This window comes from Capricornis sumatraensis, chromosome 8 (assembly GCF_032405125.1).
Source record: "Capricornis sumatraensis isolate serow.1 chromosome 8, serow.2, whole genome shotgun sequence".
Classification (NCBI taxonomy): domain Eukaryota; kingdom Metazoa; phylum Chordata; class Mammalia; order Artiodactyla; family Bovidae; genus Capricornis; species Capricornis sumatraensis.
The window spans coordinates 23907444-23932157 of NC_091076.1; the positions used below are offsets into that span (position 1 = coordinate 23907444).

General features: G+C 38.2%; 2 protein-coding genes and 1 pseudogene across 2 annotated transcripts; all 3 read right to left on the minus strand.

Annotated features, from left to right (window-relative positions):
• Window positions 1–2988: 2988 nt before the first annotated feature.
• LOC138084089 (putative olfactory receptor 10D4) lies at window positions 2989–3912 on the minus strand. Its single transcript, XM_068978194.1, has one exon. It carries the CDS (start codon window positions 3910–3912, stop codon window positions 2989–2991), a length of 924 nt encoding a protein of 307 aa, XP_068834295.1.
• Window positions 3913–8732: 4820 nt separating this feature from the next.
• On the minus strand, window positions 8733–9696 carry LOC138083498 (olfactory receptor 10D3-like; annotated as a pseudogene).
• A 12634-nt stretch (window positions 9697–22330) lies between these two features.
• LOC138083499 (olfactory receptor 10N1-like) lies at window positions 22331–23263 on the minus strand. The gene has a single exon (XM_068977352.1). The coding sequence runs from the start codon at window positions 23261–23263 to the stop codon at window positions 22331–22333; it is 933 nt and encodes a 310-aa protein (XP_068833453.1).
• Between the last annotated feature and the right edge of the window lie 1451 nt (window positions 23264–24714).

Below are 24714 nucleotides of genomic sequence, written 5' to 3' on the forward strand. Positions count from 1 at the left end.
ATATCTATATTAACATTAAAACATGAATGGATTAAAATTCAATCAAAAGGCCAAGATGGTCAAGCTGCACTTTTTTAAACTATCTTTCCTATATTCCTTTATTTATTTATTTATTTGTTTGTTTGTTTATTTGGCTGTGCCGGATCTTGTTTGCCGTGCAGGCTTTTCTCTCTTTGAGGTGAGCGGGGGCTACACTTCCTATTGCAGTCGCTTTGCTTGGTTTTTGGTTTTATTTTTTTGTGGTGCTGGAGAAGTCTCTCTCTTTTTTTTTTTTTTTTTGTTTAACTGGAGGCTAATTTCTTTACCCTGTATGCTTTGCTTGTTGATAGGCTCTAGGCACAACGGCTCAGTAGTTGCAGTTCCCAGGCTCTAGAGCAGAGCCTCAATAGTTGTGGCTCATAGGTTCAGTGGCTTTGCAACATTTCTGATCATCCCAGATCAGGGATCAATTCTGTGTATCCTGCATTGGCAGGTGGATTCTTTACCACTGAGCCATTATGGAATCTTACAGGAAACACACACACCCAGAGATTCAAGATGCTCCCTCACAGAGAGAGATACAAATAGAAGGAAAATAAAGGCATAGAAAAACAGAGATGTCATACAAACAACAACCACAGGAACGCTGAAATGGCTAAATTAATAGACAAAATAGACTTTTAAAGTATTACTAGGAGACTTCCAAGAGGACTTATGCCGAGATGCAACTCCTGGGACTGCTGCTGCCACCTCCCCCATCCCAATGGCAAGCCACTGCCGACCCACGCCTCTGCAGGAGACCCTCACGGCATCTCCCCTTTTGCAGCCCTGTCCTGATCCCAGGATCCACTCCCTCTCCCCATCCACCAATGAAGCAAAACTGGCTGGAGGCATGCAAACTAGTGCTTCTCAACCCTGGTTGAATAATGGAATTTTCTGGGAACATTTAGAACTATTACTATTTGATTGTCTAGGGTGGAGATTGGGCATCAGTACTGTTTTATAACTTTCTAGATGATGATTCTAGTCCTATTCTCTGACCCTGTCTTCCCCGCTCCACCTTTTTCCCTATCAAAATTGGTTCTCATCTGTGGTTTGGAAAAAGTTGATGTATGGCAAAACCAATACAGTATTGTAAAGTAAAAAAAATTAAAATAAAGAAGTTCTTCTGTATCTCCCTCCCAAAAAAAAAGCAGATAAGGAATTTTTTGTATTTTTTTGTTTAAGTTTTGGCTTCAAAGATTTTGTGTTTTTTTCGGGGGTGGGGGTGAATTTTAATAAAATTGAAGTATAGTTGAAAAAAAGTTGTAATAAATTCATATGAAATAAGAAATTGATTAAAAAAAAGCATTGCTAGAGATAAAAAGGGACATTTTATAATGATAAAAGGGTCAGCCCTTTATGAAGATAGTACAATTATAAATATATATGGATTTAATAACATATAGTGACCTCAGAAACCAAAGTAACTAGGGATGTTCAGGCCACAAAAGATAAGAAGTGGGAAAAAATAGTAACCTGCTACAACATGGATGAATCTTGAAAACATTATGCTAAATTAAAGAAAGCAGCCACAAAAAGTATACATTTTATGTGATTCTATTTCTATAAAGTGGCCAGAACAAGCTAATTTATTGATACAGAAAACAGATTATCAATTGCTTAGAGAGGAAAATGATAAGGATAATAATAACAGCTGCTGCTGCTGCTAAGTCGCTTCAGTCGTGTCCGACTCTGTGCGACCCCACAGACAGCACAGAATGATAGCTAAAAGCTATAGGGTATCTTTTTGTGATGATAAAAAAAATGTTCTAAAATAGACCATGGTGATGGTTGAAATTCTAGAATATACTTAAAAAAACATTAATTGCATAGTTTAAATGTGTGAATTATTTGGTATGTGAATTGTATTTCTGGTTTAAACTGGTTTAAATATAGTGGCAATTGAAAATGCTTGATACACTGTTAGAACAAGAATATATATATATAATATGACTACAGTTGTATAAGTACTCATATGTAGATAGGTATATGGATGATATAATTGAAATAATTATAAACAGGAAGTTAGAAACTTCTGTTTCAATTTAGTCACTAATGAGAGAGAAAGTGGAGAAATAACAGAATGTTGACAGTGATTATCATTTGGGTGGTAGGATTAATTTGTAATTTCGAGTCACTTTAGTTTTTACATTTTTCCTGTTTTCTTCAAACCTATTTATCTACATGAGGAAAAAAATTATTTTGAGGAACCAGGAATCTGGAATTCAAATTCAGTCTTTGATTTAACGATAGAAAATCTGAAATCATTATTCAAGAATCCAAACCATGGTCGTAAAGAACAGGCACACGGACCTAAGAGTAGAGGATCTGTGAAAAGGCCTATTAGTAGGTATGTGGATATCACCTGGCTTCTGAAATGTAACTGAATTTCTTAATCTCACACTCAAGTATACAACACTCATCACAATATAGATGAAAAAGTGATGGAAATAAGTATAACAAATTGAATAAACTAGATTTTTTTGAAAAACTGGAGAATATTCTGTATAAATTGAAAAGAAGTTCCTGGAAGAAGCAGGCATTTAAGCTATCTCTGATGACACAGAGGCAGAATTAATAGCACAAAGTTAAAACCCTTCCACTAACATCCTAGCTCAGTAACCTTTTATCTCTGTGAACTGCAGAAGTGTCTTAATATCCCACTGCCTTAATATATTCCTCTGCAAATTGGGATAATAATATATACTCTATATGATAATTATCATAATAACATATGTCGGTATTTATAAAGTGGACAAAATAGTGTCTCGCACATGGTAGTGTGCTATACACAATTTTGTTGAATAAAAATTTATAGAAATACTACATGCTAATAACAAAGAATCCATTCAACCTACTTGTCCCAAATAGCACTTAGCAGTCACACCAACTGTAAGAGACTAGGTGCCCCTGATGAATACAGGGCAAATTTATAAGCACAGGTACTGACAGAAAAGTTTACACTCCTCAGGTATGTACTCCTTGCATTAGTACTTTTCTCAGAGCCAACTTCACATCCTTGTTTCTCAAGCTATATATCAAAGGATTTAAGGATGGGGTAACAATATTATTGAACAAGGGAACCACAGATTCCAACCAAGTACTAGAGGCAGGCTGGAGATAAATGAGGACCACGGGTCCATAGAAGAGCAGGACGGAAGTCAGGTGGGCACTGCAGGTGGAGAAGGCTCTGTGCCTGCCTTCTGAGGAGCTGATTCTCAATATAGAGATAATGATGCGAGTATAAGAAGTGAGGACAAGAAGGAAACACAGGAGTGCCACAACACCTACGTTGGTGAAACTCACAGTCTGAGCTAGAGAGGTGTCTGCACAGGCCAGGGGCAGCACCACTGAGATGTCACAGAAGAAATTGCCCACCTCCTTGGGGCCACAGTAAGGTAACTTAAACACAAGAAATGTGAGGACAGACGCATGCACACTGCTCCCCATCCAGGTGCTCAGAGTCAAGATGGCACACACCCTGGGGTTCATGATGGCCGTGTACCGCAAGGGGTGACAGATGGCGGCAAAGCGGTCATAGGCTATCACAGTGTACAGGAAACACTCCGTGCAGCCCAGGAAGTGATAAAAGAAGAGCTGGCAGGCGCAGCCCTGGTAAGAGATGGTCCGGCTTTGCCCCAGTAGGTAGAGCATCATTTTGGGGGAACTCACGGAAGGGAAAAAGATGTCAAACACTGACAAGTTGCCCAGGAAGAAATACATGGGGGTGTGGAGGTTGGAGGAAGTGAGGGTGGCCAGGAGAATGAGCAGGTTCCCCACAAGAGTGAGCAGGTAGAAGGCGAGGAAGAAGACAAAGAGCACGTGTTCCAGCCCCTGTGTGTGAGGGATTCCCGTGAGGAGGAACTCGGTTACTGGAGTGTGATTCCTCATCTTCACATCTAGTCACACCTGGAAGGTCAGACAGTGGTCTCACTGAGATGGGCTTTCCCCAAAACAATAATACCTGCACAGGATCCACGGAATAGGGATAATATCCATATATTGTACATTAAAAGTGTCTAGATAGGAGTCAGTCCAGTTTCCACTAATTAATGTGCAATGTCACTTTTCATCTGTGTCCTCTGAAGGATAATAGATAACACAAGAGGCAGAATGGAGCAGAGGGCAGAGGATAAATCATACCCTTGGATTTATCTGAGTTTAAACGCACACTCAGTGGTTTTGGAAAATTCTGAAAAAGTCTCCAAATCTCCTTGCTATCTGGTTAATAGTTGAATAATATGATTCTTATGAGGAATAATGCTTTAATGTAGATAAAACCCCTAATATAATGAATGCAAGTACCCACCCTCATTAGAAAATCCACTCAAGGTACTAATATTCTGGTTTCAGTGCTTCTTTACTCCACATACCACTTGGCTTTAGCTGACCTTTGGAAGTGCTACAGCACTTTGGAATCACCTGTTGATTAAAATGATTCACAAAAATGCTTTCTCCATCAACAGCTAGAACAACGGACAACTAAGAACCATCTAGTGGAAAAAGAGTGAAACAGGATGGAAATGATAATATTTAATACCAGAAAAAGCAACAGGCACTTAGCAATAATAAAAATACCTATCTTACTTCAATGTAACTTTTAATCTCTCAGTAGGAATTATGTCTGCAATATGACAATATATGCCATCCCAATGAAGGTTTTTAAGATTCAGCATCATTAACTAGTGAATATCTTAAGACAATCCATGGAGTTAACTAAATCAGTTTTAGCCCAAACTCCAATAGAGCCAATTCCCATCTTCTCTCACCTGCCCATGGTGTGTTTAACCCATTAGATGAGGAGAGAGCATTCTAGAAAGAAGGAACCTACAGATGGAAGGGAAAGAATCTACTTGGCTAGAATCCAGGCTCCACATCCACCCTCCCGCTTTCTTTCCTTTAGATGTTGTGAAACAGAAGGCCAGGCTCTGATACCAGGAAAGATGAATGCGCCTCTTGGTCAGATTCAGCCAGTCAGAACTGAGAATCTAGACCAACAGTGCCTGTGGTCCCTGAGAAAAGAAGCATCAGTTCCCTGAGGAGAGATGTTTGGGGTGTTCCTTTGGGACCCACTCTCTCCCCAAGTGGGACAGCTATACAACAGAGAGCAATTAGTCAGAGACTTTCCCCTCCTTCATTCTTTCTCCCCAGTCTCTCCACCTTATTAATTTTTAAACAAAAAATGTATTATGTAAAAAACTTACTTATTTTCATTTTTCAAATCCTTTTGATTAACAATAACTCTTGGACTTTCCTGGTGGTACAGTGGATAAGAATCTGCCTGTCAATGCAGTAGACACTGGTTCGATTCCTGGTCTGGGAAGTTTCCACATGCCACAGAACAACTAAAGCCAGCACTCTGGAGCCCTCAAGTCATTATTACTGAAGCCCATGCCCTTAGAGCCTGTGCTCCATGAAAAGAGAAACAACAGAGTAGCCCCCATTCCCTACAACTAGAGAAAGCCTATGTGCAGCAACAAAGACCCAGTGGAATCAAAAATAAATTTAAAAAAAAAAAAAAAAAAAACACTCCGAGTTTCCAAAGTAGGGAGCATGAGCTTGATCCCTGCTCAGGAACCAGGATCCCACACACTGCATAGCCAAAAAAAAAAAAAAAACCAATAACTCTTGGGCATATTTTTCCTGTAGTGGGGAGCCATCCTTTAAGTTAGATATTTTAAATTGCCCAGTGATTCTGTGCTTGAAGAACTGGGTTTAAAGAAACAGCTAGGATTAGCGAAGTAACCACTTGCAGAAATGAGGCAGCCAATCCCATTTGTTATTAACAAAACCGCTTTTTTTTTCCATAATTAGCTGTATAGTCCCCCAATATCAGTTTTTCATCTTCCTGAATTAACATCCTTTTCTAAAAATCCATTTATTTTTTCATTTCTTTATTCTTGTTAAAGATCACTACTTGTGTTTTCCTCAGCATGCTTTAACTACTGTAACTTGATTCAACTTAACATTTTAAGAATCAGTCTGCTGACTGCTGTGTAGAGAAAGAATCAGAGCAGAAAAAGATAAAATTAGGTAGGGCTGTGAGCACGTTATTTTTACTGGCTGCTCAATGAAACAAGCATGTGGAAGAGGTAGTACATACATACATGGACTATACTGAGCCACAGAAAACAATGAAATTGGGTCACTTGTAGTGTTGTGGATGACCTGTGCTGGGCTAAGTAGTTTTGGTCATGTCTGATTCTTGGCAACCCCATGGACTGTAGCCTGCCAGGTTCTTCTGTCCATAGGATTCCTCAGGCAAGAGTACTGGAGTGGGTTGCCATTTCCTTCTCCAGGGGATCTTCCTGACCCAGGGATCGAACCCATATCCCTTATGTCTCCTGCATTGGCAGGCAGGTTCTTTACCACTAGTGCCACATGGAAAGCCCTAGAGTCTGGCATACAGAGTGAAGTAAGCCAAAAAGAGAAAAACAAATATCATATATTAATGCATATATGTGAAATCTAGAAAAATGGTCCTGTTGAACTTCTTTGCAGGGCAGGAACAGAGATGCAGGTCTAGAGAACAGTCTTGCGGACATGGGTTGGGGTCAGTAGGAGAGGGAGGACAAACTGGGAGATTAGGACTGACGTATACACACTACCATGTGTCACACAGACAGCAAGTAGGAAAGTGCTGTACAGCACAGGGAACTCAGCTCAGTGCTCTGTGATGACCTGGAGGGGTGGGATGGGAGTGGGATGGAGTCTCAAGAGGGAGGGGATACGCATATATATAAATAGGTGGTTCATTTTGTTGTAAAGCAGAAACTCACACACCATTGTAAAGCAACTATATGCCAATAAAATTTTCTAATAGAAAACTTGTTATAGCTAAAATCACTTTGGGATAATACAAAATGCACTAAAATTGTTTAAGGATTTACAGCTGTCTAATCATCACTGTCTTTTTTTCATGCTAATGAATTCAGAAGAGTCTTCTTTCTCCATGGTTTTGAAATTATCGTTACATTTTACTGTGACTCTCCTTTTTTATTTTTTAACCAAACTCTTCAAGGCCCCTTTATTTTATTCTGGCATCAACCCTATGAGTAGATATTATTTTCTTTTTAAAGATAAAATAATGCTCAAAAAGTTTAAATAATTGCCAAAGTTAACTCCAAAAGTCAATCACAGAACTTTGATTTGAATGTCAGTCTGCCTGCATTTAAAGCTTTTGGTCACTTCTAACAAAGTGGAATAAATGATTTGAGTCTTAATTTAAAGAGTAAATATGTTATAGTCATATATTACTACTCATTTTCTTATTCATTAGTCAGATAATCATAAAACCTTAAAACTTTTTGACTAGCATTGATTTTTTTTAGTATTTTAACAGGCTTATTAAGATAGATATAATATCTGTATGCCATAAAATACCTATTTTATGTGTACAACTCAAAAGAATATATTTGCAAAGAATATGTATTTATAAAATTGTATAGCTATAATCACAATCTAATTTTAAAATATTTCCCTCATACTAAAAGGAAAAAAATGTCCGTTTACAATCATTTCCATCCCTACTCCAAGCTCTAGGCAACCATTAATCTACTTTAGCCCTTTGGGGATATTTTTTACAAAAGGAGTTATGGAATGTGTGTTCTTTTTTGTCTGTATATGAAAAATAGAACAGCAAATAATATTCAGAAAGCAAGATGTAAGGATAGCTATAATTATATAGAATTTATTATTCTTCAGTACTTTTTATAAGCCAGTAACCATTCAGTTCTAGATTCAGACTTTCTGGGAGTAAAAACTTCTCTGGCCTTAGTGCTTCACCTATGAAAGGAGGATATGTATGTCTACGTATCTATGTCTTAGGATTTTGTGAGTTAGATTAGTCAATACATGTAAAGCATATACATTGGACTATTTTAAGTGTTAGCTCTTATTCTAGGTGTTTGAGTGGATAAATCTAAATAGATAAGCAACCTGAAACTCATTTGATTAAAGATTAGAATTTAAATGTTGAAAGATTCAAAAACAAGTAAGTTATATTCTTAATGGTTCAATTTTAACTAATTACAGATCAATTAGATTTTCAGGAAATGCAGCAAACCTATAATGAATAGAGAATGCTGGCTCAGAGAGACTTTCCTCTGCCAATTTACGGAAATCCAGTCTCCCATTTTATAAGAATAGATTAATGGCCAACTTCTCACTTGAGACTTATGCATAGAATTTTAATGCCAAATTTTCTCTGATAGCCAAAAGCATAAAGCTTCAAAAGGGATTGTTTTTTACTAAGAAGACATGATTAAAGCCATAGAAGTTATAAACCAAGTTTAAACATAAATTTACCAAACTGTGCAATTCTACTTTAAAATTTCATACCTTGTTGACCTGGTTTTATTAAATGGCCAGAAAGAGATTGTAAGAAGATAGAGTACAGCATATATTTGGGGAAAGAATGAAGGAAGCCAGTCTGTGTTTCCAGAACCTTGCTTCTTTATGGTAATCAATCAAAACACAGTTCCAACAAGAACAGACTGTGTAAAGCAGAAAAGATACACTGTTTTGGCAAATTAAAACAGAGAAAGGCTGAGTTAATTTGAAAAGCTTCCATGAAGCAGTACATCATGCCTCAGTCCACCAATCCCCCACCACATGACTTAGGACTCCAAGAGATGTCACATAGCATCTTCACCCAGCTCACTATTTCAGCAGCAATCCTGTTGTACAAGTAGTGTATCTGAAGCAACTCTTCAAAGAATTTCAGAAAGGAACTGCCACCATACCTTATGCCCCAGAACGTGGACCACTTGAGTTAACACTTTCCTCAGAGCCAGCATCACATCCTTGTTTCTCAAGGTGTAAATCAAAGGATTAAGGAAAGGGGCAACAATATTATTTAACACTTGGATAACAGAGTCTAGCCAGGGGCTGAAAGCAGGCCAAAGATAGACGAGCATCACAGGCCCATAGAACAAGATGATTGAAATGAGGTGGGCACTGCAGGTTGAAAAAGCTCGGCACCTCCCTTCGGAGGATCTGATTTTGAAAATGGAAAGCATGATGCAACCATAGGAAGTAAGGATAAGGATAAGGCATGTAAGAGTCACAAAATCCACGTTAGTGAAGCTTACCATCTGAGCTAGAGAGGTGTCTGCACAGGCCAGGGGGAGCACCACCGGGATGTCACAGAAGCAATTGTCCACCTCACTGGGGCCACAGGAGGGTGACTTAAAGACAAGAAATGTGAGGATACTTCCATGTAGGCAGCCACCCAGCTAAGAGCCCACTGTCAAGCTGGTATACACACTGGGTTCATGATAACCATGTATCGCAAAGGGTGACAAATAGCCACAAAGCGGTCATAGGCCATCACAGTGTACAGGAAACACTCGGTACCACCCAGAAAGTGGTAAAAGAAGAGCTGGGAGGCACAGCCCTGGTAAGAGATGGTCCGGCTTTGCCCCATTAGGTAGAGCATCATTTTGGGGGAACTCACTGAAGGGAAAAATACATCAAACACTGACAGGTTGCCCAGGAATAAATACATGGGGGTGTGGAGGTTGGAAGAAACCAGAATGGTGAAGAAGATGAGCAGGTTTCCCATAAAGTGAAGAGATAAAACATCAAAAACAGGACATTTATCAATTTCTCCAGCCCTCCAGTGTTAGGAATTCCCAACAATATGAACTCTGACATGGAAGTGTAGTTCTGCATGCCTGTGCACCAGGCAGTCCTGGAAAAGCAAAGCATTCATGATATAAGACCGCAGATAACTGAGAAAATATCTTCCTAGTAGTGTTATTTCTCAAGCAGTGACTGTGAGCAAAGAAAGGTCAAAGAGGAAAAGGAAATCAGTATTAAATCCGGGCATGCAACTAAGTAATGTGTTGCATTTGGCCTCAGTATTTTTCACGTGCAAAATTACATAGAGTAATTTATCTCTATAGTTGGCAAATCTCGGAGTAATCAACTCTTATTATAGGTTTTAGATAGTCTCTCCCAATCCAGTTTATCATCACACAAACTGGTATATTACAGAAGCATCTTCTCCAAGGAAAATTTGGCATCAGGTGGGAAACTCGTTTTGTATTATAAGCCAAATCATAATTAGTTGCTTAATAGACCAGCTGGGCTTCTCTGGTGGCTCAGCTGGTAAAGAATTTGCCTGCAAATCAGGAGACCCTGGTTTGATTCCTGGGTTGGGAAGATCCCCTGGAGAAGGGATAGGCTACTCACTCCAGTATTCTTGGGCTTCCCAGGTGGCTCAGCTGGTTAAGAATCAGCCTGCAATGTTGGAGACTTGGGTTTGATCCCTGGGCTGGGAAGATCCCCTGAAGAAGTGCATGGCAACCAACTTCAGGATTCTTGCCTAGAGAATCCCAAGGAAAGAAGATTTTGGTGGGCTATAGTCCATGGGGTCACAGAGTCAGACAAGACTGAGCAACTAAGCACAGCAAAGTGATAGACCAACTATCCAAGTATATGCATATAAAAATGTGAACCTAAACAGAAATGATATTCACTTAACTAATTATTTTTACTTTCAGCAATAGTGTTTTCCATTGTTTAGCATTTACATTCAAGAAAAGATATACCATTCATATTTATAACATGCTCCCACACACACACAGGAATTACACTGAGTCTAGAAGAAAGCCTCATGTAAGTAACAGAAATAATTATTGCATCCCACCAGAAATATATCCCTCCTCAGGAAGACTTTATTTCTGTACCACAATCTCATACATGTAAGTTTCAATGACATTATTATTTTTTAACTTCATTAATTAATGTCAGTCAGATAAGCCTAAAGATCCTCAATTATTTCTTCTGAAGGCCCAATATCTTCTTTTGTTCCTTTGAATCAAATTTTATGTCAGCCCTCCATATGTTTTCACTTGGATATAACTTATTTTTCTCTGCCTGTGATCAATATTTGTTTACAGGAAATAATCTGATAGATCTATTAATACTAATTTATAAATTGCTAATCTCTTACCATTTCCTACATTGTTTCAACTTTATAAGAAAAAAAAAGGCTTATAGCTATATAGGAAAAAAAGCTCAATAAGTAGAATTTATGGCAAAGAATGAAAAACTGGAGAAAATAGGAGTTTTCAGGATAATCTTGAAATCAATCTATAGAGCCAGGGCCCTGTATAAAGCTAGTCCTGCACAAAATGTTTGAGTAGAGTGTGATTCTGGAAAAAATACAAACAGGAAAGCAAAAAAACTCCTTTCCAGCCCAAAATATACTTTACACATTGAGTTTAAGCCTCAACAATCAGTTTAATCTCACAAACATTAATTTTCTATCCACCTGCTAGAAATATAAAGATGAATAAAATAAAGTGTTATCCCCTAAAGAACTTACCCTATTAGAAAACTGGTTTCTAACTCTGACCCTGACTCTATCATTTTCTACCTCTGGGCCTTAAGAAACTCACTTAACTTATCTGAGCCTCAACTCTTAAACAGAAGAACAGTGGATTATCGTATTGTCTGCCTCATAAAGTCTTTGTGAGGATTGAATGAGATAACAAAAATAAAATTCCTTGCCCAGTGCTTGGCACTTAGTAGTAAATGTCCAATATTAAAGACTAACCTCATGCATATAAGACAATGGTAATGTAGTTAAAAGCATTGAAGTTGTGATGAAGATATAATTAGAAATGGACTTGAAAAGGGATCTGCAAGATTTGAAAAGAGTAAACACAGTCAATTGATCTTTGACAAAAGAGCAAAGGAAACGCAATGCAATGAGAAAAAATAGTCTTTTTTTAATTTTTTTTTTTTTACTTTACAATACTGTATTGGTTTTGCCATACATCAACATGAATCCACCAGTCCTAAGATGGGGAGACCACTTTCTCCCACACAAATTCATCAAAAGAACATTTCAACGCTGAGTAAATTCCACAAAACAACTTCTGAATGCCGGCAGAAAAGATAGTCTTTTAAAACTAATGATTCCAGAACAACAGAACATCTCTCTCTCTCTCTCTCTCTCTCTCTCTCTCTCTCTCTCTCTCTCTCTCTCTCTGTCACACACACACACACACACACACAATGTATCTAGACATAGACCTTACACCCTCCACAAAAATTAACTCCAAATGACTGACAAACCTGAACGTGAAATGCAAAACTACTGAACTCCTAGATGATAATTTAGGAGAAAATCTAAATGATCTTGGATATGGCAATGAGTTTTTAGATATAGCACCAAAGGCGCAATTCATAAGAGAAATAACTGATACATTGAACTCCATTAAAACTTTTTTTAAAAAACTTGTTTTGCCAAAGACACAGCTAAGAGAATGAAAAGATAAGCTACAGAATGAGAGAAAATATTTTGGTTTTTTCTTAATTTAAATTTATTTATTTTAATTGGAGGCTAATTGCTTTACAATATTGTATTGATTTTGCTTACACAGATGTATAGAACAGTCTTTTGGACTGTGGGAGATGGAGAGGGTGGGATGATTTGGGAGAATGGCATTGAAACATGTATAATATCATATGAGAAAATATTTTGTAAAAGACAACATCTGACAAACAACTAATGTTATGAAGAACTCTTAAAAATTCAGTGATAAGAAAACCAACAACCCAATTAAAAATTAGCCCAAAGGCCTTAATAGATACCTCACCAAAGAAGATAAATATACAGCTGGAAAATAAGGACATAAAAGGGTGTTCCACATTATGTCGTCAGGGAAATACAAATTAAAACAAATAGATAACACTACAAACCTAGAATGCCCCAAATCTAAAACATTGACAATATAGAGAGAATGTGAAGTAACCGGAACTCTCATTTCTGGTAGACATGCAAAATGGTGCAGTCACTTTTGTAAGACAGTTTGGCAGTTTCTTATGAATCTCAATATATTCTTACCATGATCTAGCAGCCATGGTCCTTGATATTTAAGCAAAGGAGTTGAAAACATATATTAACACAAAAGTCTGCACATTGATGTTTATATAAACTTTATTCATAATTGCCAAAACTTGGAAGCAGCCAAGATGTCCTTCAGTAGGTGAGTGGATAAACTATGGTACATCCAGACAATGGAACATCATTAAGTGCTATAAAGAAATGAGCCATCAACCCTATCCAGACATGGAGAAATAATGAGGCTGTATTAGTAAGTGAAAGAAGTCTATCTGAAAGAGCTACAACCTTTATCATTCCAACCATATGACATTCTGGAGACAGTAAAAAGATTACTGGTTGGCAGGGGATGGATAGGTGGAACATAAAGGACTTTTAGGTCAGTGAGAATACATTGTATGGATTGGTAGGTAGATGCTATTATATATTTGTTCAAATCCATTGAATGGACAAACCTGAAAGTGGACCCCAAAGTAAACTATGGGTTTCAGGTATTATGATATATCAGGGTAGATTGATCTTTTATAGCAAGTGTACCCTCTTAGTGGGGATGTTTGATAATGGGACAGGCTGTACTATAAACCAAAAACTCATCCAAAAAAATAAAGCTTTTTTTAAAATAGCAAAGAAAAACACACAGGTCAGGAAAAACGTTCTTTTCATAAGACCTTCAGGAGAGGATTATGTAAATATCTGGCAGAATTAAAAGATATTTTGTAGGCTAGAAGTGCATAAATTCTCCATTTACCTGAACTTTTTTTTGTTTCTAGCTCAACAGTAAAATTCACAAAGGTGTTTGTTCTAAACATGTGATCAGCAAAAGTGTAAATTTCACAAATTACATTAGATTCACTTTCAAAATTCTCTTTCCTCCTCTGCAGTTAGCACTCAATGCCTTATCTCCATCCAAACCTATTCTCAGGAAAGAATCTGACATACCAGGAAAAAAAAAATTCTAAGAACAGATAATAACAAGATTTTCAAGCAGAAATATTTACTCTTAGGGAAACAGAAGAAGGAATTATTTTGCTGCAAAGGAGAATAAACTAGTTATTTTCTTCCAACTCTGAATTCTAAAACTTTATATTATTAGCATTTTATAAATTATGTGACTTTCACTATCACCACACTCAAAGAAATTTGCATTTTAACCTTCAGGGTTCAATGACAGAATGAAAGTACATACGCCTGCTAAAGGAAGTTCTCATACTGAGAAGAGGAGTAGATTGATATTGATTAAAAGAGTAGATGTTAAGAGTGGGGATAGTTTTTATTTTTTATACTAACTGCGAAAGGGAATTCATAAATAAAGAATCTATCTGCTTCAATCTCATCCACCTTCCTCATACAAACCATTCTCCAACTGCATGAGCACACTTATCTAAGTCTCCCCCCCTTCATGTCCTTCTATGTGCAGACTTACTAATGAATCACAGACTCGGCAACATATAACAATTTTCATAACTTCCATAATTCTCCTTCTTCAGTTGTTTGAACAGGGACAATGATCAGGACAAATAGAGTTAAAAGCAAGACAGAGAGAGAGAAAAGGAAGAAGCATAGTGTCAGCAGAAGAAGAGTTGAGTCAGTTCAGTTCAGTTCAGTCGCTCAGTCGTGTCCGACTCTTTGCGATCCCATGAATCGCAGCACGCCAGGCCTCTCTGTCCATCACCATCTCCCGGAGTTCACTCAGACTCAGGTCCATCAAGTCCGTGATGCCATCCAGCCATCTCATCTTCGGTTGTCCCCTTCTCCTCCTGCCCCCAATCCTTCCCAGCATCAGAGTCTTTTCCAATGAGTCAACTCTTCCCATGAGGTGGCCAAAGTACTGGAGTTTCAGCTTTAGCATCATTCCTTCCAAAGAAATCCCAGGGTTGATCTCCTTGAGAATGGACTGGTTGGATCTCCTTGCAATCCAAGGGACTCTCAAGAGTCTTCTCCAACACCACAGTTCAAAAGCATCAATTCTTTGGTGCTCGGTCTTCTTCACAGTCCAACTCTAACATCCATACATGATCACAGGAAAAACCATAGCCTTGACTAGACAGACCTTAGTCAGCAAAGTAATGTCTCTGCTTTTGAATATGCTATCTAGGTTCATCATAACTTTTCTTCCAAGGAGTAAGTGTCTTTTAATTTCATGGCTGCTGTGACCATCTGCAGTGATTCTAGAGCCCAAAAAAATAAAGTCTGACACTGTTTCCACTGTTTCACCATCTGTTTCCTATGAAGTGATGGGACCAAATGCCATGATCTTCATTTTCTGAATGTTGAGCTTTAAGCCAACTTTTTCACTCTCCTCTTTCACTTTCATCAAGAGGCTTTTTAGCTCCTCTTCACTTTCTGCCATAAGGGTAGGGTCATCTGCATATCTGAGGTTATTGATATTTCTCCCAGCAATCTTGATTCCAGCTTGTGTTTCTTCCAGTCCAGCATTTCTCATGATGTACTCTGCATATAAGTTAAATAAGCAGGGTAACAATATACAGCCTTGACGTACTCCTTTTCCTATTTGGAACCAGTCTGTTGTTCCATGTCCAGTTCTAGCTGTTGCTTCCTGACCTGCATACAGATTTCTCAAGAGGCAGGTCAGGTGGTCTGGTATTCCCATCTCTTTCAGAATTTTCCACAGTTTATTGTGATCCACACAGTCAAAGGCTTTGGCATAGTCAGTAAAGCAGAAATGGATGTTTTTCTGGAACTCTCTTGCTTTTTTGATGATGCAGCGGATGTTGGCAATTTGATCTCTGGTTCCTCTGCCTTTTCTAAAACCAGCTTGAACATCAGGGAGTTCACAGTTCACGTATTGCTGAAGTCTGGCTTGGAGAATTTTGAGCATTATTTTACTAGCATGTGAGATGAGTGTAATTGTGCGGTAGTTTGAGCATTCTTTGGCATTGCCTTTCTTTGGAATTGGAATGAAAACTGACCTTTTCCAGTCCTGTGGCCACTGCTGAGTTTTCCAAATTTGCTGGCATATTGAGTGCAGCACTTTCACAGCATCATCTTCCAGGATTTGAAACAGCTCAACTGGAATTCCATCACCTCCACTAGCTTTGTTCATAGTGATGCTTTCTAAGGCCCACTTGACTTCACATTCCAAGATGTCTGGCTCTGGATTAGTGATCACATCATCACGATTATCTGGGTCATGAAGATTTTTTTGCACAGTTCTTCCATGTATTCTTGCCACCTCTTCTTAATATCTTCTGCTTCTGTTAGGTCCATATCATTTCTGTCCTTGATCGAGCCCATCTTTGCATGAAATGTTCTCTTGGTATCTCTAATTTTCTTGAAGAGATCTCTAGTCTTTCCCATTCTGTTCTTTTCCTCTATTTCTTTGCATTGATCGCTGAGGAAGATTTTCTTATCTCTTCTTGCTATTCTTTGGAACTCTGCATTCAGATGCTTATATCTTTCCTTTTCTCCTTTGCTTTTCACCTCTCTTCTTTTCACAGCTATTTGTAAGGCCTCCCCAGACAGCCATTTTGCTTGTTTGCATTTCTTTTCCATGGGGATGGGCTTGATCCCTGTCTCCTGTACAATGTCACGAACCTCATTCCATAGTTCATCAGGCACTCTATCTGTCAGATCTAGTCCCTTAAATCTATTTCTCACTTCCACTGTATAATCATAAGGGATTTTATTTAAGTCATACCTGAATGGTCTAGCGGTTTTCCCTACTTTCTTCAATTTGAGTCTGAATTTGGCAATAAGGAGTTCATGATCTGAGCCAGAGTCAGCTCCTGGTCTTGTTTTTGTTGACTGTATAGAGCTTCTCCATCTTTGGCTGCAAAGAATAGAATCAATCTGATTTCGGTGTTGACCATCTGGTGATGTCCATGTGTAGAGTCTTCTCTTGTGTTGTTGGAAGAGGGTGTTTGCTATGACCAGTGCATTTTCTTGGCAAAAGTCTATTAGTCTTTGCCCTGCTTCATTCCATATTCCAAGGCCAAATTTGCCTGTTACCCAGGTGTTTCTTGATCTCCTACTTTTGCCATCCAGTCCCCTATAATGAAAAGGACACCTTTGGGGCATGTTAGTCTAAAAGGTCTTGTAGGTCTTCATAAAACCATTCAACTTCAGCTTCTTCGGCATTACTGGTTGGGGCATAGACTTGGATAACTGTGATGTTGAATGGTTTGCCTTGGAGATGAACAGAGGTCATTCTGTCATTTCTGAGATTGCATCCAAGTACTGCATTTCGGACTCTTTATTTCATAATATATTATAAATTCATCGTAAATGTAGCATTACAAGTTTATAAACTATCTGGTAAATATTCAAGAGTTGAATAGAAAGAGGTAAATTTTAGACAAACACCAGCTAATGGAAAACACACCTAACATGGGCAGAAGGATTTTTGTCAAGTTTTTAGGCAAGAATATGTTTCTAAAGCCAAAAGTCCATGACATAGAGACAAGGTTCAGCACCTTGTGCTGTTGAGTCCAAGACACAAAGTTCCCACACTCAGCCCTGTCATGTAGTCTGGTCCTGAAATGCTGGATTTATGATAATTTCAAACTGGAGAGTCCCTGTTGAGACACTATCCCCTGTGGCCCAATCTGAGACTTAAGAATCGTGAATCAGCAAAGGGAGTAATTAGAGGTCCTCCTGTCTCTCTTAACACCCATTTCCCATTACACATCTCATTGCTTCATACTATATTATAGATTCATTGTAAATGTAGCATTACAACCTTATAAACTATCTGGTAAATATTCAAGAATGAGAAAAATACCAGTATCTTTCCTTGACCTTATTTAATATGCTGTTTCCAATCACTATAAACCATAGTTATATTTTTAACTACTTACAATCATACCCTATACATAGTTTTGCATAATTCCTTTTTAATATTAACTTTTTGATTAATAATTTTTTTTCTATTTGTAAAAATAAGCACACATAGGTAGGTAGACAGATGTGTGTGTGTGTTAGTTGCTCAGTCATGTCCCACTCTTTGTGACCCCATGGACTGTAGCCCACCTGGCTCCTCTGTCAGTGAGATTCTCCAGGCAAGAACACTGGAATGGGTTGCCATTTCCTTCTCCAGGGGATCTTCCTAAGGATCAAAGGATCAAATCTGGGTCTCCTGCATTGCAGGTGGATTCTTTACCAACTGAGCCACCAGGAAAGCCCGAGATAAATCTTCAGACCCCATGTAAGAAATGACTACCCAGGGCTGGATTGGTCACTTTCTATATTGTGGTCTCTATATTAAGAAGTTTGAAAAACTCTAAGAGGGTTTTTAGTAGCCTTGTATTTGAGTGTATTATTGGAAAGAGGGCAAGTGAAGAGATAACACCAACTATCATGGGGAGGGTAGCTGGAGGATCTCGAATACATTGAGAAAAACAAAGAAGGCCCTTGGACTGTAGAAGTTTGAGATAATTGGTCAGGAAATAAAGGAGAAAAGATGGTAACTAAGTCAGAGAAATGCTACTGGGAATGTATGTGGATTAATATCCTCCTTTAGCCTAACCAGATGACATCAGAATAGAATTTTTTTGCATTTAAGTTTCTGTACCTGAAATTACCCTGAGAACTAGACTTGGATTCTAATGATCAGGTAAAGCCTCCACACAAGTGTCTCCTGGGAACACCGAGATCAGAACCAACAAAGGAGAGTAACAGTATGAGAATGAGAATAGTAGAACCCCAGTGTTTGGGATCAGAACCTGTTTTTACAAATTAGTTTAGGCATAATCTATAAACAACGTAATATATAATACATCATGGTTTTAGGGGGAAAAAATGGTTCTCGTTTTTCTGTGAAGTAATTGCTTTGGATTTTTTCCTCAAAACTTTCTGTTCAGATATCCCACCTCAATAATTGCATATTTAGATATCTCTTTTAAAAAAGGGGGGGGGGCTTATTTTTTTTTAAGTGTTATAAAGTCACTGTAAAATTATGAAGGTAACAGAAAAACATGGGCTTCCCTGGTGGCTCAGACAATATAGAATATGCCTGCAATGCAGGAGACCCAGGTTCGATCCCTGGGTCAGGAAGATCCCCTGGAGAAGGGAATGACAACCCACTCCAGTATTCTTGCCTGGAGAATCCCATGGACAGAGGAACCTAGTGTGCTGCAGCCCATGGGGTCGCAAAGAGTCGGACACAACTGAGCAACTGAACTGAACTGACTGAACTGCAGATGGAGTTATAAGAAAAAGGGGAGAACTAGCAAACTCAAAAGGAGAAGCAATGGCACCCCACTCCAGTACTCTTGCCTGGAAAATCCCATGGACGGAGGAGTCTGGTAGGCTGCAGTCCATGGAGTCGCAAAGAGTCGGACACGACTGAGCGACTTCGCTTTCACTTTCACTTTCATGCATTGGAAAAGGAAATGGCAACCCACTCCAGTGTTCTTGCCTGGAGAACCCCAGGGACGGTGGAGACTGGTGGGCTGCCGTCTATGGGGTCATACAGAGTCAGACAGGACAAGCGACTTAGCAGCAGCAGCAAACTCAAAAATCACAGGATATGCAAAAACTAAATAAGTAGCCTAATTTTAAAACTGTGCTGAAAGACACAAAGCACAAAATTTACTGTCAACCATTTTCAGTGTACAGTTACTAGATGGAAGAAACTTGAAGAGATTATGTTAAGTGAAATAAGCAGTCACAAAATAAGACAGATACTAAGTGATCTGTCTACTAAGTGATTTTGTAAGCAAAAGGAAACTTTACATCCATTAAACTAGTTTCCCTTTCCCCACCCCTGGCAACCACCATTCTACCTTCTTTTTCTATATTTTGACAATACTATAAACCTCATATACTTAAATCATACAGAAATCACTGAGTATCTGTCTTATTTTGTGACTGCTTATTTCACTTAACATAATCTCTTCAAGTTTCTTCCATCTAGCAGCGTATGTCAATTTTCTTCCTTGTAAAGATGGGAGTACTATTGCCTGTATGTATGTACCACATTTTGATTATCTATTCATCATGGACACCTGAATTGCTTCCACCTCCTGCCTATTGTGAATAATGCCATGATGAGGAGCATGCTACAAATATCTATTCAAGACCCTTTTGGACATAATTCAGAAGGATAATTGCTAAATCACAGGGCAATTTTATTTTTTAATTTTTTGAGGAACCACTATACTGCTTTCCATAGTGGCTGCACCACTTTATATCCCCGCCAATAATGCACAATGGTTCCAACTTCTTCACATTTCTTATCTTTTCCTCTTTTTTTTTCAGTAAGAGCCATTCTAATGGGTATGAGGTGATTTCTCATGAATTTGATTTGAATTTCTCTGGCGGTAGAGATTGAGCATCTTTTCATATGCTTATTGGCCATCTGTGTGTCTTTTTTGGAGAAATGTCTGTTGATCTTTTTAATCAAGATACTTGTTTATTGTTACTGTTGATGGAGTACAATATTAAAAAGCAGTGTGTGCATGTGTGTGTACACATTATTTCAATAAAATTTTATGTTGGGTGCTGTACTAAAACTTCACATACAGGAAAGATTTAAACAGCTTTGATTTTTTTTTCAGTGCTAAGTAGTAATTATTAGAAGGAGACAAGTGATTGGAGTTCATGCATATTCAGCTTTCATACATCTTCAACTTTAATGAGAATATATATTTAAATAAGTGAATATGATTTTTACCTATCCTAATTATTTCACTCATGTTTCTGTTTTATGTAAATGAATAGGTAATTACATTTAATTTGAAAGTCTAAGCAGTATCCATTTATTCAAGCAACAAACCCACCCACAGTGCCTACTAGATCACTGGGCCATGTCCTGTGGGTATAACAGTGAATAAGACAAACATGATGGAATTTTCCATTGCATAGAAAAAAAATCTATAAGTGTCTGTCCATAAACCATATCCAGGCTTTATCAGATATCATAGCATGTGGGGTTTCCACCAATATCCAGCATTAATAGGACATCAAACTATAGTAAAATTGCTTAAATGCAGCATATTGTCTAGGATACATCCCCAAAGCATAGGAATTTTTATTGTGATGTTAGATTTTACTGGTCAAGTTAGGAAGGGCCTTGGAACTCTCACACTGCACATCAAACCATGTCTATGTTTAAATGGGCTTCATTTTGTCCTTTTTGTCTCATGCCTTTTGTAAAGGCAACAGTGTATTTAATTCGCGGTTGTATTTTTTTGTTTTGTTTTTAATGGTTTCAGGTAGAATGGAAACTTTGGGGAATAAAAATGGAATACAAAATGACTACAAATTAATAAAATGTCATAAAAGCTAAGGGCAGTAAATGTTGCTCTCTCTTTCTCCCTGAATTCTGAAGAAAACTGAGAAATAATGGCCAGCTTGAGTATCACTGGAAGCCAACTTGGAACATGTCTTGGTGGGAGAACAAGATAAGCCTGGTCATTGAACCCAGTAATCAGGACATCTGTTCAAACAACACTGAACAGGAAGGCTTTCCCAACCCTTTCACACTAAAGAGTAATCTGGGATGTTGTCAGTATGGTAGAGTAGGGGAAAAATGACAATAGGAGTTAAGAGAGCTTGGGCTAGACCTGGCTTTACTGTAATTAAATGTGTTATGAATGGCAAGATACTTATTTCTAGATCTCAATGCCACCATGTACAGAGGGGTACAATGAGTCATGGCACAGAATTAATGGAGATAATAATAAAGTCAACGTATAAACATTACCTATGTCCATGCATATTTTACTAGTTATTTATTGAATGCTCTCTGTGTATCATGAGCTCTGGAAAGAGGTAGTGAGTTTGAGTAAGTTGCCAAGCAGGTCCTTCAGGGTCATGTGGTAGCGGGATTAAGAGTAAGAGCTATTTAATTAACAAGATCTGAATGTGAGGTCTGATTTGCCACGTAATGTGCAAACTTGGCTCCATTAGTTGAAGCTTCTAATCCTCAAAGTTCTTTTTTTTGAAATTGAAACTCCTTTATGGGGGTGATATGAAGATTACATAAGATGGTATCTGTGGAATATTCATCACAGATCATGGTCTAACAATTGCAATTAATACTACTGTTAGCAACATGGACAAATGGAAATGTGTATAGGTAGAACCGAGGAATGATTACATTCTAAGTGAAGTAAGAAAAACTCATTTGGCACAGACATGGCTATTGAAGGATAATTTTTGGATTGCCATAGATCTTCACTATTTTCAATCAGGCAAAATTGGCTGTCTATTATAAGAAATCTGTCTCAAGCTTCTTGCACTTTCCCTTGGATTCCTTCCCCAGGATTAGTGCACTGAGAATAGCATGAATTATGAAATTACTTATGGGGCCTCAGGGTTTATAATTATGCACAAAAATAGAAAATCTTACTAGGCAAACAATGCTTTAGAGAAAGCATTTTCCATTGATACTATTTGATTATTTATCTAATTCCTCATTTGATTGAGTAAAAAAAAATAAAAATAAAAGAGTCAATACATTTTAAAATCCATTATAAAACCCTTAATTTAGTGTAGAATAGTAAATACTAGATTGTGGAAAATCCTTTTTAGGGAACTTTTCACTTCTTTGTTCCTTAAGGAATAGATTAACGAGTTCAGCATGGGTGAGACAGTATTATTTAATAGTTGCACCATGGCATCTAGCATGGGGTTGGGTGTGGGCTGCAGATAGACAATGATTATAGGTCCAAAGGCACAGAGAATGGCAGTGAGGTGGGCACTGCAGGTAGAGAAAGCTTTCTGCCTGCCCTCTGCTGAACGGATCCTCAAAATGGCAATCCCAATGCGTGTGTAGGAGGCACAAATACTCAACCAAAGCACTAAAGCCAGAAAGCCAACACTAGTGGAAGCTACACCCTGGGCAAAGGAGCTGTCAGCACAAGCCAGGGGTAAGATAGCAGGAATGTCACAGAAGAAATGGTCCACCTGATTAGGGCCACAGTAGGGTAGCTGAAAGGTAAAGGATGTCAGGATAGTGGCCTGAAGACAACCCACCAACCAGGCTGCCATGACCAAACCAACACAGACTCCAGGTCTCATGATGAGCTTATACCTCAGTGGGTGACAGATGGCAACAAAGCGATCATAAGCCATCACAGAATAGAGGCAGCCTTCCGTAGAACCCAGGAAATGATAGAAGAAGAGCTGAACAGCACATCCCTTATAAGAAATGGCTCGGTTCTGGCCAGAAAAATAGACTAGCATCTTGGGACAGAGTACAGAGGGGAACAGCATGTCCAAAATCGAGAGGAGTCCCAAGAAGAAGTACATGGGAGTGTGAAGGGTCGAGGAGGAGACAATTGCTAGAAGGATGAGCAAATTGCCCAGCAGGGTCAAGGGGTAAATGAACCAGAAGATGACAAGGAGCACAGTCTCCAGTCCCTCTGTCTGAGGTATTCCCAGTAGGATGAACTCACTCAGCTCTGTGTGGTTCCTCATGTTCCTGGGAGGAAGGTCTAGGGGAGACAAAAGACAGGAAAGCATGACTGTGGAGGCTGTGACAGACACAACACCGATACATTCATCATCACTAATCTTTGTTTACACGTAAACATGAGGTTGAAATTAAGAATCAGAAAATCTGCATATAATATTTAGGGGCTAGTAAAGCGGATGTGTGCCTTTGTGTCTCAAGATATCACATTCTTTTATGAATAGGGATTCAAAGCAATATGAAGCTTTAGCAAAGTGAAATACTGGATGTACTATGAGAACAGAGGCATCAATACTGAGCAGATGAGCATAGTTTGAATTAAGTCCACAACCAATTATACAACAACAACAAAAATGTCTTAAGTTTAAGATCAACCTGAAAACATGTGGAAGCCTCATCCTCCTGACTCTATTACAGAGCTCTATTACAGTTGCTCAAATATGTGTTCAAACACCCTAAATATTCATCAAAGATCAACTTGGTCACCCACACCTCTGTTGAGAAGAATGGACTGTGATACAGTTTAAGGAGTAGTAAGATTTGGGCATATGATATCATTTTAACTGGATATGTTTCTTAGTCTGAGCATGGAGACTCAAAGAGTCGGACACAACTGAGTAACTGAACTGAACTGAAGGTTATTTGCCTGAAAAGAAATTAACAGTGACAAATTTGTTTAGTGTTCAGTTTGTATAGAGATTAGTAGATGTTTAGAGACTATATAGGTGATAGGTTTTAGTGAAGTCATCATGTATAAAGATGAATTTTTGGAATATTTGATGTTTGCTAACTACTGAAATTTTGAAATCCAAAGTATTTCAATTCTGCAGACTTTTCTGTGTCTTCTGATTATTTTAAATTCTAATTTTAATTTTATTGTGGTAATAAAACTTCACATGAGATCTACTCTCTAAACAGAGTTTTAAGTGTACAAGATAACATTAACTATGAACATAATGGACAGGGAGGCCTGGCGTGGTGCGATTCATGGGGTCGCAAAGAGTCTGACACGACTGAGCAACGGAACGGAACTGAACTGAATGTTTCACAACATTTGTGAAACTTTATACCTATTCATTAGCAATTTCTCATTTCTTGTTGTCCCCTAACCCTGGTAGCCATCATTCTGTGTTTTGCTTTTAAGAGTATAATTGTTTTATTTTAAAGGAAAAACTCATTATGTAGAGAACATGAAAGGGCCAGTAGGGAGTGCTGTGGTCAGCTGTCTGCTACAATAGTTGAGCTCCTGAATTTCTCAAGAAGAGATACCATGATACTATGCATAAAATAGATAACTAATGAAAACCTACTGTATAGCACAGGGAACTCTACTCAATGCTCCTTGGTGAGCTAAATGGGAAATAAATCCAAAAAAAAGAGGAGACTTATGTCCCTGTACAGCTAATTAACTTTCCTGCAATGCAGAAACTAACACAATATTGTAAAGCAACTATAC

Coding starts and splice junctions, on each gene's coding strand:
- LOC138084089 (XM_068978194.1), bottom strand. CDS start 3,912: ATGAGGAATCACACTCCAGTAACCGAGTTCCTCCTCACGGGAATCCCT.
- LOC138083499 (XM_068977352.1), bottom strand. CDS start 23,263: ATGAGGAACCACACAGAGCTGAGTGAGTTCATCCTACTGGGAATACCT.